We start from the raw sequence: 14,569 nt of genomic DNA, 5'->3' as shown, positions 1-14,569 counted from the left end.
TTCCCCATATTTCTTAGTGCCTTGAAATGCCATATACAGCTAAGTACTCTTTAATTGGTCAGAAAAGAATAGTGTGGAGCCATGCAATTAAAAGGTGTGTTGTAAATACAGCGTACATAAATACGCCAAATTCGATTTTTATGGGTTTAATTCTAACATTTCCTAATTTGGATGTGTTTGACTTTTCAGTTATATTAGCATTGTTCTAGCATAGGGTTTTGTATATAAGATATCTCTCTGTGTCTGTGCACACAGATATTTTTTTTCAGTACAACTGAACAATTCGCAAATGACAGAAATAATGATTTTTGGGAGTACACTAGAAGACGTCTGTAACATACTCCATTAGAAATGGATGAATAAATCATTAATACAAAATTAAAACTAATTCAACCTCAGAAATACAGTGCTAGAAAGTCTCTTAAATCTCATCTCCTGCAGTAAGGGAAGAATTCAGAGTACTTAAACTGTCCTGAACAGTTGACTTGACTTGTTCTTAAGAAGTTCCAAACACAATAATATATAGTGCATAACTGCTTAATTAGACTTGCTTTACAGTTAAAATACAGTGTTTTCAAACGAATTGTTTTGAAAGGAATTCTGAAGAGATATTCCTTGGCTAAAAATACACTCAGATACTGAAGTGCGATTGAAAAACTGCAGTTATCTGTAAGCGTGTATAGTTAGATTATGTCAGATATATTACCTCTAGTTAATTGTTATTATGATTACTGAGTCCTGTGCATGGCTGTAAGGTTCCACCTTCCCAGGTAGGGAAAATGAAGCTCCCTCTGTTTAGTGTATGGCTGTAGTTGATAAAGAAAACCTGGCCCATTAAATTCTTGATCCATTTTTTCATAACTCAGTATACCATTCTGCCTCTTGATACTGTAAACCTGCATATTGGTCATGATCACAGCTCCAGTAGAATTACAGAATCATAGAATGGTTTGGGTTGGAACAGACCAATGAGTTAGACTAGAGTTAGACTAGATCATCTAGTCTAACTCCCCTGCCATGGGCAGGGACATCTTTCACTAGACCAGGATGCTCAAAGCACCGTCCAACCTGACCTTGAACACTTCCATTGATGGGGCATCCACAACTTCTCTGGGGAACTGTTCCAGTGTCTCACCACTGAATATTCAGAGATATGTGAATCTGGTATTTCACAAATAACTAAAAAAAAAAAAAAAAAAAAAAAAAATTTGATATATCAGTGTTAGCTTTATAAAGAGGGCATCATTTACTGTGCCTCAGTACTCTTGCATCAGGCTACAGTGTGAACTTCTGTGGTTTCAGCTGAGCATGTTATGTCTTGCGAACAGTGTCAGAGGTCTCAAGTGATTTGCTCAGTTTATGCACTTTTCTGCCACACATCAGTTTGAAGAATGTTGACTCACTGTCTGTCTCTAAAAGCAGAACCATTCATAAAACAGATGAAGGCAAGATCATGTCTTCATGATGACGAAGAAGCTTGATGGTGTTTTTGAGGAAATAATTCCATTATTAAACCTATGAGAGCCTGCTTAAAGGTTCTGATTACTGAATACTTTTATCCTAGGTCGAGTACCCAGAGCTGTAGCATCTGTCAATCAGCATTTATTAGCATCTGATGATGTGGTTAGCTGCTGCTTGGATTTAGGTGTACCCAGCATTTCATTCCGCATTAATGGACAGCCTGTACAAGGAATGTTTGAGAACTTCAGTACAGAAGGGTTTTTCTTCCCTGTTGTAAGCTTATCAGCAGGTGTAAAGTAAGTACAACTTAATTTTAATTGTTGTTTTCTTTGCTGTCTTGTCACACAAAGTACTGACCAAATTGATGTATGATTTGTTCTGTTTTGTTGTTTTGGTTCTGCCCAACTAGCAGCTGGGAGGGAGGGAGGCAGGAAAGTACTGATTTTTTTAGTGATGATTTCACTTAGGGGTGAAACGTGAGCCTGTTAGCAATTTGACCAAGTCACAGTGTCTGAGAATTATTGTTTTATGGGTATTTGGTGACCTAGGGGAAATTAATTTTGTCTCATTCCAATTATCAGCAAAAAAAAAGCACATTAGAAACAGAGCACCACATTTGGCACTAATTAAAATTCTCACTGGCTTTCTCAGCAGGAAGTAAAAAAACGTAATCATCATGAAAACTGATGCTATATTCACAGTAGGAAACACAAAAAACTGATGCGAAGCAGTTTTGGAATCTCGGTACTAATATTGCCCATTTCTTACCTGTTTTGTAGCTAAAATACTGAGATTTGAACTTACCTTTTTCAGGCTTCTATTGTTATCTTACCTTTAATTCATTCAGAAAATCTTCTGCAAATGTCGGTCTACTTAAGTGGCCAAAATACTTGTGTTAACATTACAAAGTCGACACAACAACAGACGACTAGGTCTTGCACTGTTGTTATAACATGACCAATTTCTGTTCAGTTCATCCTAGAGCATCTTTATTGCTGGTATTGACAGGCAACAATTTTAGGAAGGAAAGACATAAAGATAATAAAGGGGAATTCTTCAGTAAGAAAGGTTGGGATTTTTCTGTCTTATGTAGGCTGAGCATGATTGCTGCATAAAATACAGATAAGTTATGAATGAAAATTTTTCACTGTGAAAAAATGCTAAGTCTAGATGTCAATAGCTGCCAGAAACTGCCAAACTTAGAAGAAATAATCAGGAGTGCCGTAAGAGATTGTAGTGAAGGAGTGAAAAGATGCAAAGGGGTGGCTTTTATTTAAAGGAGGGTTTCTCTTATACAAGGTAATTTTTGAGAAGTGAAGGTTCGGTACGGCCAGAATAGACAGCATATAGCTTTCGTAAGTGAAAGAAAGCTCAGGTTATAAATGGTTCATACACTTAGCAGTTAAGAAAAAATAAATCTTTGTTTCTCTGAGGTGAAGTAAATCAGATAACTAGTTCTCTGTGGGTTTTTTATTCTGTGTTTAATACATAAATACTTTGAGCATCTCATGCTTAAGAGAACCTCACAGGTGAGAATACTAAGAGACCAATGTGCTGGTTTTGGCTGGGATAGAGTTAATTTTCTTTACAGTAGCTAGTATGGAGCTATGTTTTGGATTTGTGCTGAAAACAGTGCTGATAACACACTGATGTTTTAGTTGTTGCTAAGTAATGTTTGCACTAGTCAAGGACTTTTCAGCTTCCCATGCTCTGCCAGGTGCACAAGAAGTTGGGCGGGGACACAGCCAGGATAGTTGATCCAAACTGGCCAAAGGGCTATTCCATACCATATGACGTCATGCTCAGCATGTAAAGCTGGGGAAGAAGAAGGAAGGGGGGGGGACATTCAGAGTGATGGTGTTTGTCCTCCCAAGTAACTGTTATTTGTAATGGGACCCTGCTTTCCTGGAGGTGGCTGAACACCTGCCTGCCGATGGGAAGTAGCGAATTAATTCCTTGCTTTGCTTTGCTTGCGTGCGTGCGTAGCTTTTGCTTTCCCTATTAAACTGTCTTTATCTCAACCCACAAGTTTTCTCACTTTTACTCTTCCAATTGTCTTCCCTATCCCACCGGGGGGGAGTGAGCAAGCGGCTGTGTGGGGCTCAGTTGCCAGCTGGGGTTAAACCACGACACCAAACAGAATAAAGGAGGCCTGGGAAGGGCTTAATAAATCAATTTTCATTTATTCTCTGGGAGTGACCCTACTACGTAGCTGCATTAGTATAAGAGCTTTTGAAAATGTTCATTACTTTTTTCTGTAAGAAATCTGCTTAAACTGGTATAATTGTTTTTCTTCATTTTTATTTGATGTTGTTTGTGTATTTTGTGAGAGCATTTTCCCTTGTAGTTAATAGTAGCTGATGGCAGTAGCAGGTTATATGTCATCTTCTGTGTCTCTTAATATCAGAGAAAAGTTATTACATGGGAATCCTGAGTTCTTGAATGCAGGAGTGTGTTCTACACTGGGCACAAACTCTTGTGTTTCTACTTCTGTTGTGGCTTATCTGCTTTTCCTCTGCTTCCTGTGGTTTTCTCCGTCTCTGTTTCTGGGTCCGCTTCATTCCATCATCAGTTTTTCCTCTCTAAACCCTTGTCAGCACCTGCTTACCCGCAGTGTCTCTTATTCTGTTTTTTACTGTAGGCATTTTCTCCCTATCTATCCATTTTTTTCCTCTTTCTACCAATGGTGCTATGAGTTCTGCTTGTAGTGCTACAACACGGCCATGAAATAATCAAGGAATTTAAACAGCAACTCTGTAATAAGGATTCATTTTCTTTTCTTCTGTTTTTCTGTTCTTCTATTCAGATTTATTTAATCTCTTCTTAAAAAGTGTGTAAATGCAGAGAAAAATAAATGAAATATGAGATTAACTTTAAATGAGCTATCCAACATGTTTTTAGGGAAGTTAGGGGTCTGGATGTGTTGACATGAAAAGTCAACATCTTAAAAGTAAATGCCTGGTCCTTTTAGTAATTAAACATGAGGTACATTCAATACTGTTATCATGGGGGTCTTGTCTTTCACAGACAGCCTTTGTAGCAAGCAAAAGACTATTTAGCGTAGTCTTGTCATTCAGGCTATAAAAACTAAGTATAGCTGCTAGCAAATTGCTAGAATGATAGGTGCAGTTGCCTAGTACAGCCCAACTCCAAAATGAGTAGTAATTAACCTATATCAATCTGCTTAACTATTTCTAGCTGTCTTTTAGGAGCTATATTGCTTGATATTTGATTTTCAGGAGGGTTCTTTTTAAGGTTAAGGTGAGAAAAATTAAAACAAGTTTTTCAAATTGAAATATCTGAATATTTCTTTTAAAATGAGACAAAAAGCCACAGCTTCTCGGAGTGTTCAGGTTTTTAAAAGAGAGTGTGCAGCATTAGGAGGATATAGCCTCTGTGGATGTTTAGATACCACAGTGAAGAGCAGGGAGAAACCAGGCCTCAGAAGGGATGAGAACATCATAAAGATCAGGTGAGATTGAATGGTTTGCTATAGCTCAGAAAAATTGACCAAGTTGGCAGGAAGCAAGGAACTATTTACTGGGATGTGGTTGGCAAGGGAAGAATTGCATGAGAGTTTTTTCATTTCGATTCTTTCTTTGACTTTTGTCTATTTCGGAAGTTAGACTTCTAGGTCTTAAAATAAAATTGACCTTCTTTTTATTTTTAAAGTATTTTGTTCTGTGTGGGGGCTTGCCATAAGGAGAGGTCTAAGCTCAAAGTTGTCATCTCAAATATTTAGCTGCCTTGAGATCATTCAAATATTTTAAACGATGTATTTTTAAAATGAAATTAGAAAGTTCAAGCTTAATAGCAGTAATCAATAATAACATATTTCTTGTGGACACTGAACCATTTCAGATATCTGTGACTTGTGCTTATGTACATCCTGTTTGAGAAAACTTGTGTGTCTTAATTTTTTTCCTCTTTTTATATTATTAATGTCTCTTACTGTCAATGAAATATGTTCATCTGATAGTTCTAGTATTTCTAGAAGTGTAAGTAAAAAGTGGTATAGGCTTCTTCTGGTCACCCCATCACAACAAATGTATGGGCTATTTCCTAGAGATAACAATTGGTTTTAATTTTCTGTGGTTGTTTACCTCTGGAGTTTGCCTACATGAGGACCAAAGTATGAAGTTGGATAGTTTTTATCTTTGTTGTTTTTCCTGGTATACTCTTAAATTTATATGAAAAATATATATCTGAAGAGAAACAGAAAAATTTAGGGGTTTAGTAGGAACCTTAGTTACACTTCTGAAGCTCATTCCCAATTGTAGTATTTGGTATAATTTTGTTTGCTTGATTTATGTATTGTGATTACACTGGGTTTTTTTCACCATATCCTCTGTTTGTTGTTTTTTTCTCACATGCCAACTGCCTGCATGAGTGCACTGAGAAGTTACTTTAAAACTTTTAAGTGGTATATAAATAGTCCCTATGGGATTTTTTAGAGTAACATTCCAGTTTAAATTAGATTTATGTTTCCGAATCATTTAAATGCATTAAAAATTTTGCAATTTACAACCATTTGATTTTAAGTAAGAAGCACTTTTTTTTGAAAATATGCTACTGCATTGAATAATTAGTTTTGCTTTGGCCAAAACAAATTTTCAAAAAATAGTGGGTAGGTGATGGTGTTATTGATAGTATCTGCTAATATGAATGCTTGGTAACTCTTTGGTGTTTATCAAAGCATGAAATACACCTGCATTATTGTAGGTGCTATTCAAATAAATGTTTAAGTTTCTAAATTATTATATATAGTATATTAGTATACGCTGACTATTTAAAGTATAATTTCTTCATTGAAAATTGCACAGAGTTCGTTTCTTATTGGGTGGACGTCATGGAGAGTTTAAATTTCTGCCTCCTGCTGGCTATGCTCCTTGTTATGAAGCATTGCTTCCAAAAGAGAAGATGAAACTGGAACCAGTGAAAGAATATAAGAGAGATTCTGAGGGAGTGAGGAATTTGCTGGGTACAACACAATTCCTCTCCCAAGCTTCCTTTATCCCTTGCCCAATAGACACCAGTCAGGTATGTTAAGTGTGCAATAATGGGATTGTAAAATACGTCTTAACAAAATCTAAATTCCAATATAAAAACTAAGCTATCTTGCCCTCTTTCTTAGCAATTAATCATTTTTGTGTTGTGGTGTATTTAACTGAACTAGATGATCTTGGATCTACAAGGTATGGTAGCTGAAACCTTTTCTTATTTGTGGAATTCTTATGCTCTTTTTTTTAGATTGCTCTTCCTTTTCATCTTGAAAAGATCAGGGACAAACTAGCTGAAAATATCCATGAACTGTGGGGAATGAATAAAATAGAACTTGGCTGGACATATGGCAAGGTATGTTTTGAATGACCTGTCTGGCTATAGTCACCTATATTAGGTTAAGTCTCCTACCAGAAAACCTGGACTTGGAAGTTGAATGGAGTATTTAATGGTGGTCTATACATTACTAAAAATAGAAGAACACGTAACCTGGCAGGAGACAGTGATATTAACTAGTGATTAGAAGGCAAATTTGGAATATAAATAAGGTACATATTTTAGCACTATAAGTAATTAACCATTTGAAAAAATATCTTAAATGAGAGACATACTAGCTATACCAAGATGGAATTCTACTGAAAGTTGTACCAATAGTGAGTAACCCCTCACCTAACTCTTTGGTTACTCTAGTGTTGGGGATTAAAGAGATGACAATCAAAAAGTCCGTTGTGGAAATTTGCTTCTGTTGATAATGGAGAAAGGGTTTTGGTGACTTTTGTAAACATTCAAATTCCTCAATGCTCAGGCTTTTTATTTAATTAGTTACCATTAAAACTTATCATTATAGTGATCCCTTATAATGAGGTATAACCTAACAACTTGAAGAGAGTAAGGCCATCTGGTCAACATGATTTAAATGCATATGACAAGGCATTCCCTGCCCAATGGATGTCACCAAATGAAAAACAGTTAAAAGGGTAGGCCAAGAATATTATATTCAGAATCTATGTTAAATTCAACAATTATATTAAAATTGGTACCTTCCCCTAGTAATATAAAATTCTAAAGGCTGTATTCTGCCTTGAATTTAGATTATTTCATCTTGCTTGTTTTCAGATTCAGATTTACTGGGGTAGTCCTCCATGTCCCCATCACAACTGTATCCTACCTCAGAAGAATCTTTTTCATTTTCTTCTGCTGGTTTTACTTATGGACTTGATGTACCTTTTTCTTCAATAGCTCTATCATACTATTTGCTAAAATGTCATTGCTATTGAAATTCTGGGCTTTACTAACCTTTTTAATATTTCTGAGCTTTGGCAATTGAAAAATGTTTTTGTATGTGAAATGTCATGACTCTTAGTTGCCATCAGGATAGAAGCACTTGGCATTGAGTGAAAGAGCTTGTTTAATTGAGTCAGATAAGTATTCAAAGACTTATGTCAATATCAGAAAAAGAATGTTATGCTTTATTATTCCAGTAGCATTTGGAAAACATTACCAAATGATTCCTTAAGGTTTTTGAATCAAAATGTATACAATAGATCAGATTGTGCTCTATTGAGCATATATTGCTCAGGCATTCAGCAGAAATGTTCATTGAGTTTACAGGCTTGCTTTCTTGTGTTTCGTGTATTTATGCAGAACACATGAAATAGCTATATTTTTTCTGATTTTGTTGGTTTTGGAGGAGTACTTACAGTGTGCATTATAAATGAATCATGGGAAAGTTCATTTATATAATGATGAGTAACTGTCATTGAGCAAAGATACATGGTATTGTTTACAATGTCTTCATTATCGCAAGGAATTAACTGATTTTTTACTCTTATTCTGGCTTGAATCTGGTATTAGGAAAGTACTCTTTTCTGTTGCTTTGTTACAGATACGGGATGATAATAAAAGGCATCATCCTTGTCTTGTGGAATTCTCAAAATTACCTGAGACAGAGAAGAATTATAATCTACAAATGTCAACTGAAACTCTCAAGTGAGCTTTAAATTTAAAAGAAAATAAAGTTTATTTTTTTTATTCAAGCACTTCATACTGTTGTAAGATATAAAACATTATAATATCTCGTTCAAAGTGTGTTCTGCTAACTTTGCTAGAAGTTCCAGGAACACATTCAGAGCGATTTAGAAAAATCTTGTCTCTGCAGAGATACAAAGAAAAAAACAACACCAAATCCTGTTGGTTTTAATAAAGTGGCATAACTTTCAAGCCACAGATTTGTACCTTTTTAGACTTTGAAGGTTTTATTTGTTATTTTTGATAAGTTAAAATATTTGGGTTTTGAAATTCCATTATTTTGAATGACTTCCCTGGTTTTTAAATATCATTAGTTCTGCGTATATATACTAAAACCAAAATAAATTTATAAAATGGGCGAGCACTATAATGTTGTGTTTCACTACTGCCATTTTTTTATGTTGGCAGAACCCTTTTGGCCCTTGGATGTCACATTGTTCATGCTCATCCAGCAGCTGAGGAAGATCTTAAAAAAGTCAAACTTCCTAAAAAGTATGTACCTTATGATAACTATTATATGTTATTTGTAACTACAGGGTATTAATTAAACAAAAATATTGTAAGGTCATTTAAAAAATACTTGATATGAACCCCATACCTGATATGGACTTACAGAGCACATGGCTGGTCCATTACCTTGCCTCTGATGATGGTTGACTGTGAATACTGCTGCATTACATCACCTTGTGGAGTGATTCACAGAGACACAAATAGTCACATACTTAAACCACATGCAATTATATTTGTGTTACATGATCTTAGAATAGATACTCCAAAGTTAAAACCAACATTTCAGTGCTTTTCTATCACATAGCAAAATGAGACCCTCTGCTAGAATACAATTTATATCTTAGTTAGTGACCAAATGCAATGCAGGTTTTTTGCAAAGAAATGGGAGAGTAGGAGATTGAAAAGTGGAGAGAGAACGTGAACCCCACCCTATGAATGCCACATAAAAAACTTTAAATACCATCAGCGGGGTATCTTGACTCTCAGTTTTCCTTTGTTGACTTACAGTTACATGATGTCAAATGGATATAAACCTGCCCCTCTTGATCTCTCTGAAGTGAAATTGTTGCCTTCTCAAGAATTTCTAGTTGACAAACTAGCAGAAAATGCACATAATGTCTGGGCAAAAGACAGAATAAAGCAAGGATGGACCTATGGCATTCAGCAGGTAAGAACTTCTTTAGATGCATTTGGAATAAGTAAAGAAAATGAGATTTTATTTTCTAGAACATCAGTTGGGAGTGTTAAATAAGAGGATAAATACTGAATGTCATGTAATCTCTGGAAAAGTTGGGGAGGTGGGGGGGGCAGGAAAAGAAGCCTTGCCCATGCAAGTCTGTAGATTGTCAGACCTGCATGGCTGCAGCTGCAGGATGTATGAGAATATATTTCCATACTTCTCTTTCATTCTTGTCTTTAGCTTTTTAATATTATTAACAATTGGGCTTGCATTCATAGAACTGTTCTTCATCAATATTGTTTCTCTCCTGTAATCTTAACATTATTTCAGAATACACTCTGTCTCATTATATAAAAAATCTTTGTGATGTTTAAACACAGTTTTCTTGTTCTTTTTTTATAACCCCTTTTAGGATCTTAAGAACAAACGTAATCCTCGGCTAGTGCCATATGCATTATTAGATGAACGTACTAAAAAATCAAACAGAGATAGCCTCCGTGAAGCTGTTAGAACATTTGCAGGCTATGGTTATAATATTGAGCCCCCTGACCAAGAGATAGGTATGTACTTTCAATAAGAATCATGGCCTTTTTTTCCGTCAGTGCTGGGAAAAAAACACGAAACACTGAAATAGATAAGGAAAAGTTAAGATATGAATTAATAGTAGTGTATTTTTGCAGTGGACTTTAATAAAAGGTGCAAATATACTTTGTAAATTACTTGTGTATTACTTGGGGTTTTTGGGGTGTTGTTTTTTTTTTTTGTTTGTTTTGTTTTTTTTTTTTTTAAATTGGTTATAGTTAATGACATGATAATTCTAATTTCCATTATTTTTAGATTGGAGAAAATCTGGAGTGTGAGTGGACATACTGGTTTTCATTTGGAAATAATGAAAGAAAACAAATGGGATTAATTTAAAAGAATTTTTTTACATAGTATGCAGATTAGGTTTGACTGCTTCAAGTCAAACTCAGTTCTTAAGAATTAGTCAAAGAAGTGCACCAATTTCAATAATTTTTTTAATTGAAATCGGGAGCAGAAATTTGTTTAGAAGATTTTCTTCATATTTGCTATGCCACTGTAATTTTTTGACAAAAATCCAAACCAAAACAAAACTGATTTGATAATTTTTTTTAAATGTTCTAAATGTATTGACTTGGGTAGGAAAGTATTTTGTTATCTTGTAATACTGCATTATTGCATTGGATTGTATTGCATGTAGTAATCCCACACTTCTGAGGTTTCCTCTAGTCAGTTTTGTGTTTGGGGCTCTGCAGTGAGTGATACTTTGAAATATTCTGATTCTAAATAGCGGATAATCACTCATCCTGTATAGAATTAGAATGTGCTAGCCTCTGGATGCTGATTACTGTCCCTTCTTTTTTAACATTTACCATGAAGGTTCTTAAACATGCAGGGGTAGATAATGGCTGTTTTCAGAGATAGAAAATACTGAGGACAGATGAAAAGCTAAACAGTGGCATTTATAGTTTCATCTACACATAAAAGGTGAGTTTTTTTCCTCTTTTTATTTTTACAGCTGACCAAACAGTGGAAAAAGTCAGCATCGACAAGATACGATTTTTCAGAGTAGAACGGTCTTATGCAGTGAAGTCTGGAAAGTGGTACTTTGAATTTGAAGCTGTGACAGGTGGAGATATGCGTGTTGGCTGGGCCAGGCCAGGCTGTCGACCTGACATAGAGTTGGGAGCTGATGACCAAGCATTTGTATTTGAAGGAAGTAAAGTCAGTACATCTTTATCTTTTTTGACCTATGAACAGGCTAGGCAGAGAACTACAGTATAGGTTTCCTCTGTATACTCCAGATCAACTACTGGAATATTTTTGATTCATACAAAGATATCTCTGAGCTCAGTTTCATGCTGGATAGCATCTGCATTTTGGTTCTGGTCATTGAAATTATGCTAACAAAGGTGTGTTTGTTTATCTCTCTCTTCCTGGGATATACCCAACTGAGTGAAGAAGTCTGTCATAAGCATACACAAAACACAGCATTCACTTCGGTTTTTTTATAAGTGGTGTTATATAAAAATAAAACAAATATTCTTCAATGACTGGAAGAGAGAACCACAGTTCTGTTTTCCCTTTTCTGTCTGTTCTTCTTTCTGCACATTCTTTCTTCCCAAACTTAATTCCTAAAGGACCAGAAGGATGATAATGACACTGCATGTCATAAGTGGAATCCAGTGAACAGTGGTTATCATCCAGGTTCTAAATTGCTGTTTGCATATTACTGAAGCTAGGGTGCCTTAGTTTCTCTATGTGAAATAACTAAGATAATAATTAGTTACCTGAAAGCCATGATCAGTACTGTTTTGAGATCCTGGAAGGTGAAATATTTGTTTGTTTTACTTTATTTATTTTATGTTTTATTTTTTTATTTTAGCGCAGTGTTTATTTATTTGGTTTTTTGTTTAGGGCCAGCGTTGGCACCAAGGCAGTGGATTCTTTGGACGAAGCTGGCAACCAGGAGACGTGGTTGGTTGTATGATAAACTTGGAAGACAAATCAATTATCTTTACTCTGAATGGAGAGTTGCTTATAACCAGTAAAGGTTCAGAACTTGCATTTGCTGACTTTGGAATAGAAAGTGGTAATTTTCTTTTTACAGTTACATGGTTATGAGAAGATGAAACAAAACCCAGAAAAACTAGTCTGTCATAATGGCTTAGTGAGCTGAGAAATTGTATTTCATTGATGTGAGCCTTCAGACTGTGCTACACATTAACTTCATAAAAAATTATTTTAAGAGCGCTTTTATGGCAGAAATTTATTTTCTTTTTTTTCTTTAACCACAAGTTGATATTAATGGGATTTCAGCAATCAGAATGAGTAAATTTTCTTGGAGCTTTGCTAGGCTTACTCACAGGACTGAACTTCAGCATTAAGAAGAAGTGGTAATAATAAGCACCTTGAAAAATTCCCAAAAGCTGAAAACGTAGTCTCTGATTATCTCACTGGAGCACACATGTGTTACGTTCTTGTCTATGAAGGACAAAATCAGTATTATGTGGTGAGAGGCTGCACCAAAAGAACAAATCTTTGCAACATAAATTGAGTCTGATTTGTAATTTTTTTTTCTCTGTCTTATTCATAGCTTAGCTGCATTTCTCCTTTTCCTTGGCTATTTTTCCTCTTGTTTTTGGCCTTTGCTTTTTTGAACAGTAGTATCTACATGACTGTATTGAAAGATGCAGGGAATATTTTCAAACTGTTTTGTTTTTAGTTGACATTTTCTTTGGAAGCATATCTCCTCCACCTGGTAGTAGCTTCATGCCCATTAGTAATTGCCAGAAGACTTTGCAATTGCTCACTGCCGCTCTTTGGTTTGACCATTGATACAGTTTTTCTAATGGTAGTGAATGAGGGACTGCCTTACGAGAACTTTTCTGAAGGCTTAAAGTTGAAGAGTAGGAAAGCAAATTTCTCCTTTAGAAGTTGAACTGTTGGCTTTTCCCTGAATTTGCTCCAAGTTCTGTTTCTTGAGAGATGGAGAAAATAATTCAACAGCATTTCATCCCTGTCTATTGGCTGCTACAGGTATATGGAGACCAAAAGAGTTCGGTCATAAAAAATGCGAGCATTAAAGAAGTATGTATTTGTCCATTATGAATGATGGAGGGATGAAGGTTTGCAGCAGATTTATACCTACTGATGACAAACTAAATTTTGAAGAGGTGTACTGAGATACCTGAACCTCATCTCAAAGTCCTTTTGAAACTTCAGTGCTCTCAGAGAGCATACTTAACATTTGTTAATAACTTTGATCTAGCCAAGGTTGTCTTCCATTGTCCAACTCATTGTATAAAGGCATGTTTATTAGGTTAAAAATGATGAAGATAACTGATTCTTCTAATAAATTAATAACTGACTTGAGCAAATCTTGGTTTTTCAAATCTGATTGTCCACAGAACTACCTCAACTTGACATTTTTTTTGTTTGTTTTTCACACAAAACTACTACTAATTACTAATAACAATTGTTAAATTGGTTTAATGTTTAAATAAATGAGATAGTGTGTGTAATGTCCATTCATTGCCAAAGTTCTCGGGATTTTTGGTAGCAATTATATTGAACTTAGACTTTAGTATTTGAGGTGGCTTTAAATCCTTGCTGCTGTCACCACTTCATGCGCATTGCTTGTAGGAGCTAAAGTTTAGTTCACATTAGATGGATCCAAAGTAGAATGCTTGTGTTCTCCAAATAAATTACCGTTGGTTTTTTGTTGTTGTTGTTGTATCATTTTCTTAGGTTTTGTTCCAATTTGTGCACTGGGTCTATCTCAGATTGGTCGTATGAACCTTGGAATGGATGCCAGTACATTCAAGTATTATACAATGTGTGGACTTCAAGAAGGTTTTGAACCTTTTGCTGTCAACATGAATAGAGATGTTGCTATGTGGTTTAGTAAACGCTTACCAACATTTGTCAACGTGCCAAAAAATCATCCTCATGTTGAGGTAACATTACATGTTACGGAGACACCTGTTTCTCAACTGTTTGTTTAGCAAGCTGAGACATTAAACCCTTCCTAATACTTACTGTCATCAGATAGTTTGTCATATAAATCTATTAAGTCACTCTTAGATAATTCCAGATGATCTTGTCTATCTCCAACCTCATTTATGGTAGTATTACCATTCATATGGATATACCTATCTGTTCTATTGTATATCTTACTAATTTATGTTGTTGTGGTTAGCTACTTGAAACATGTCAGTTTTGATTTCTTAGAACCATTTTTTATATTCTATCTTACATTTGCTTTCATTTTTTTTAAACCTTCTCTACTATACATTTTTCTTAAATATCTAAAAATTGTTCAGCTGAATTCAGCATCACTTAAGGTAATGGAAGTGTGAGCTAAAC

General features: G+C 35.2%; 1 protein-coding gene across 4 annotated transcripts in view; it reads left to right on the top strand.

Annotated features, from left to right (window-relative positions):
* The window catches only part of RYR3 (ryanodine receptor 3), a 249,473-nt gene that overhangs the window by 104,658 nt on the left and 130,246 nt on the right, over positions 1-14,569 (top strand). For all 4 annotated transcript variants that reach the window (XM_075503016.1, XM_075503012.1, XM_075503015.1 and 1 more), the window contains exons 19-28: positions 1,565-1,757; positions 6,285-6,501; positions 6,712-6,816; positions 8,348-8,451; positions 8,899-8,982; positions 9,508-9,667; positions 10,092-10,239; positions 11,220-11,425; positions 12,119-12,293; positions 13,952-14,160. In XM_075503016.1, coding sequence (XP_075359131.1) covers positions 1,565-1,757; positions 6,285-6,501; positions 6,712-6,816; positions 8,348-8,451; positions 8,899-8,982; positions 9,508-9,667; positions 10,092-10,239; positions 11,220-11,425; positions 12,119-12,293; positions 13,952-14,160 — 1,601 coding nt within the window. The remainder of the gene's footprint in view (positions 1-1,564; positions 1,758-6,284; positions 6,502-6,711; positions 6,817-8,347; positions 8,452-8,898; positions 8,983-9,507; positions 9,668-10,091; positions 10,240-11,219; positions 11,426-12,118; positions 12,294-13,951; positions 14,161-14,569) is intronic.

The sequence above is a fragment of the Mycteria americana genome, chromosome 5 (assembly GCF_035582795.1).
Source record: "Mycteria americana isolate JAX WOST 10 ecotype Jacksonville Zoo and Gardens chromosome 5, USCA_MyAme_1.0, whole genome shotgun sequence".
Lineage (NCBI taxonomy): Eukaryota > Metazoa > Chordata > Aves > Ciconiiformes > Ciconiidae > Mycteria > Mycteria americana.
This window is presented reverse-complemented; position numbering and strand designations above follow the sequence as displayed.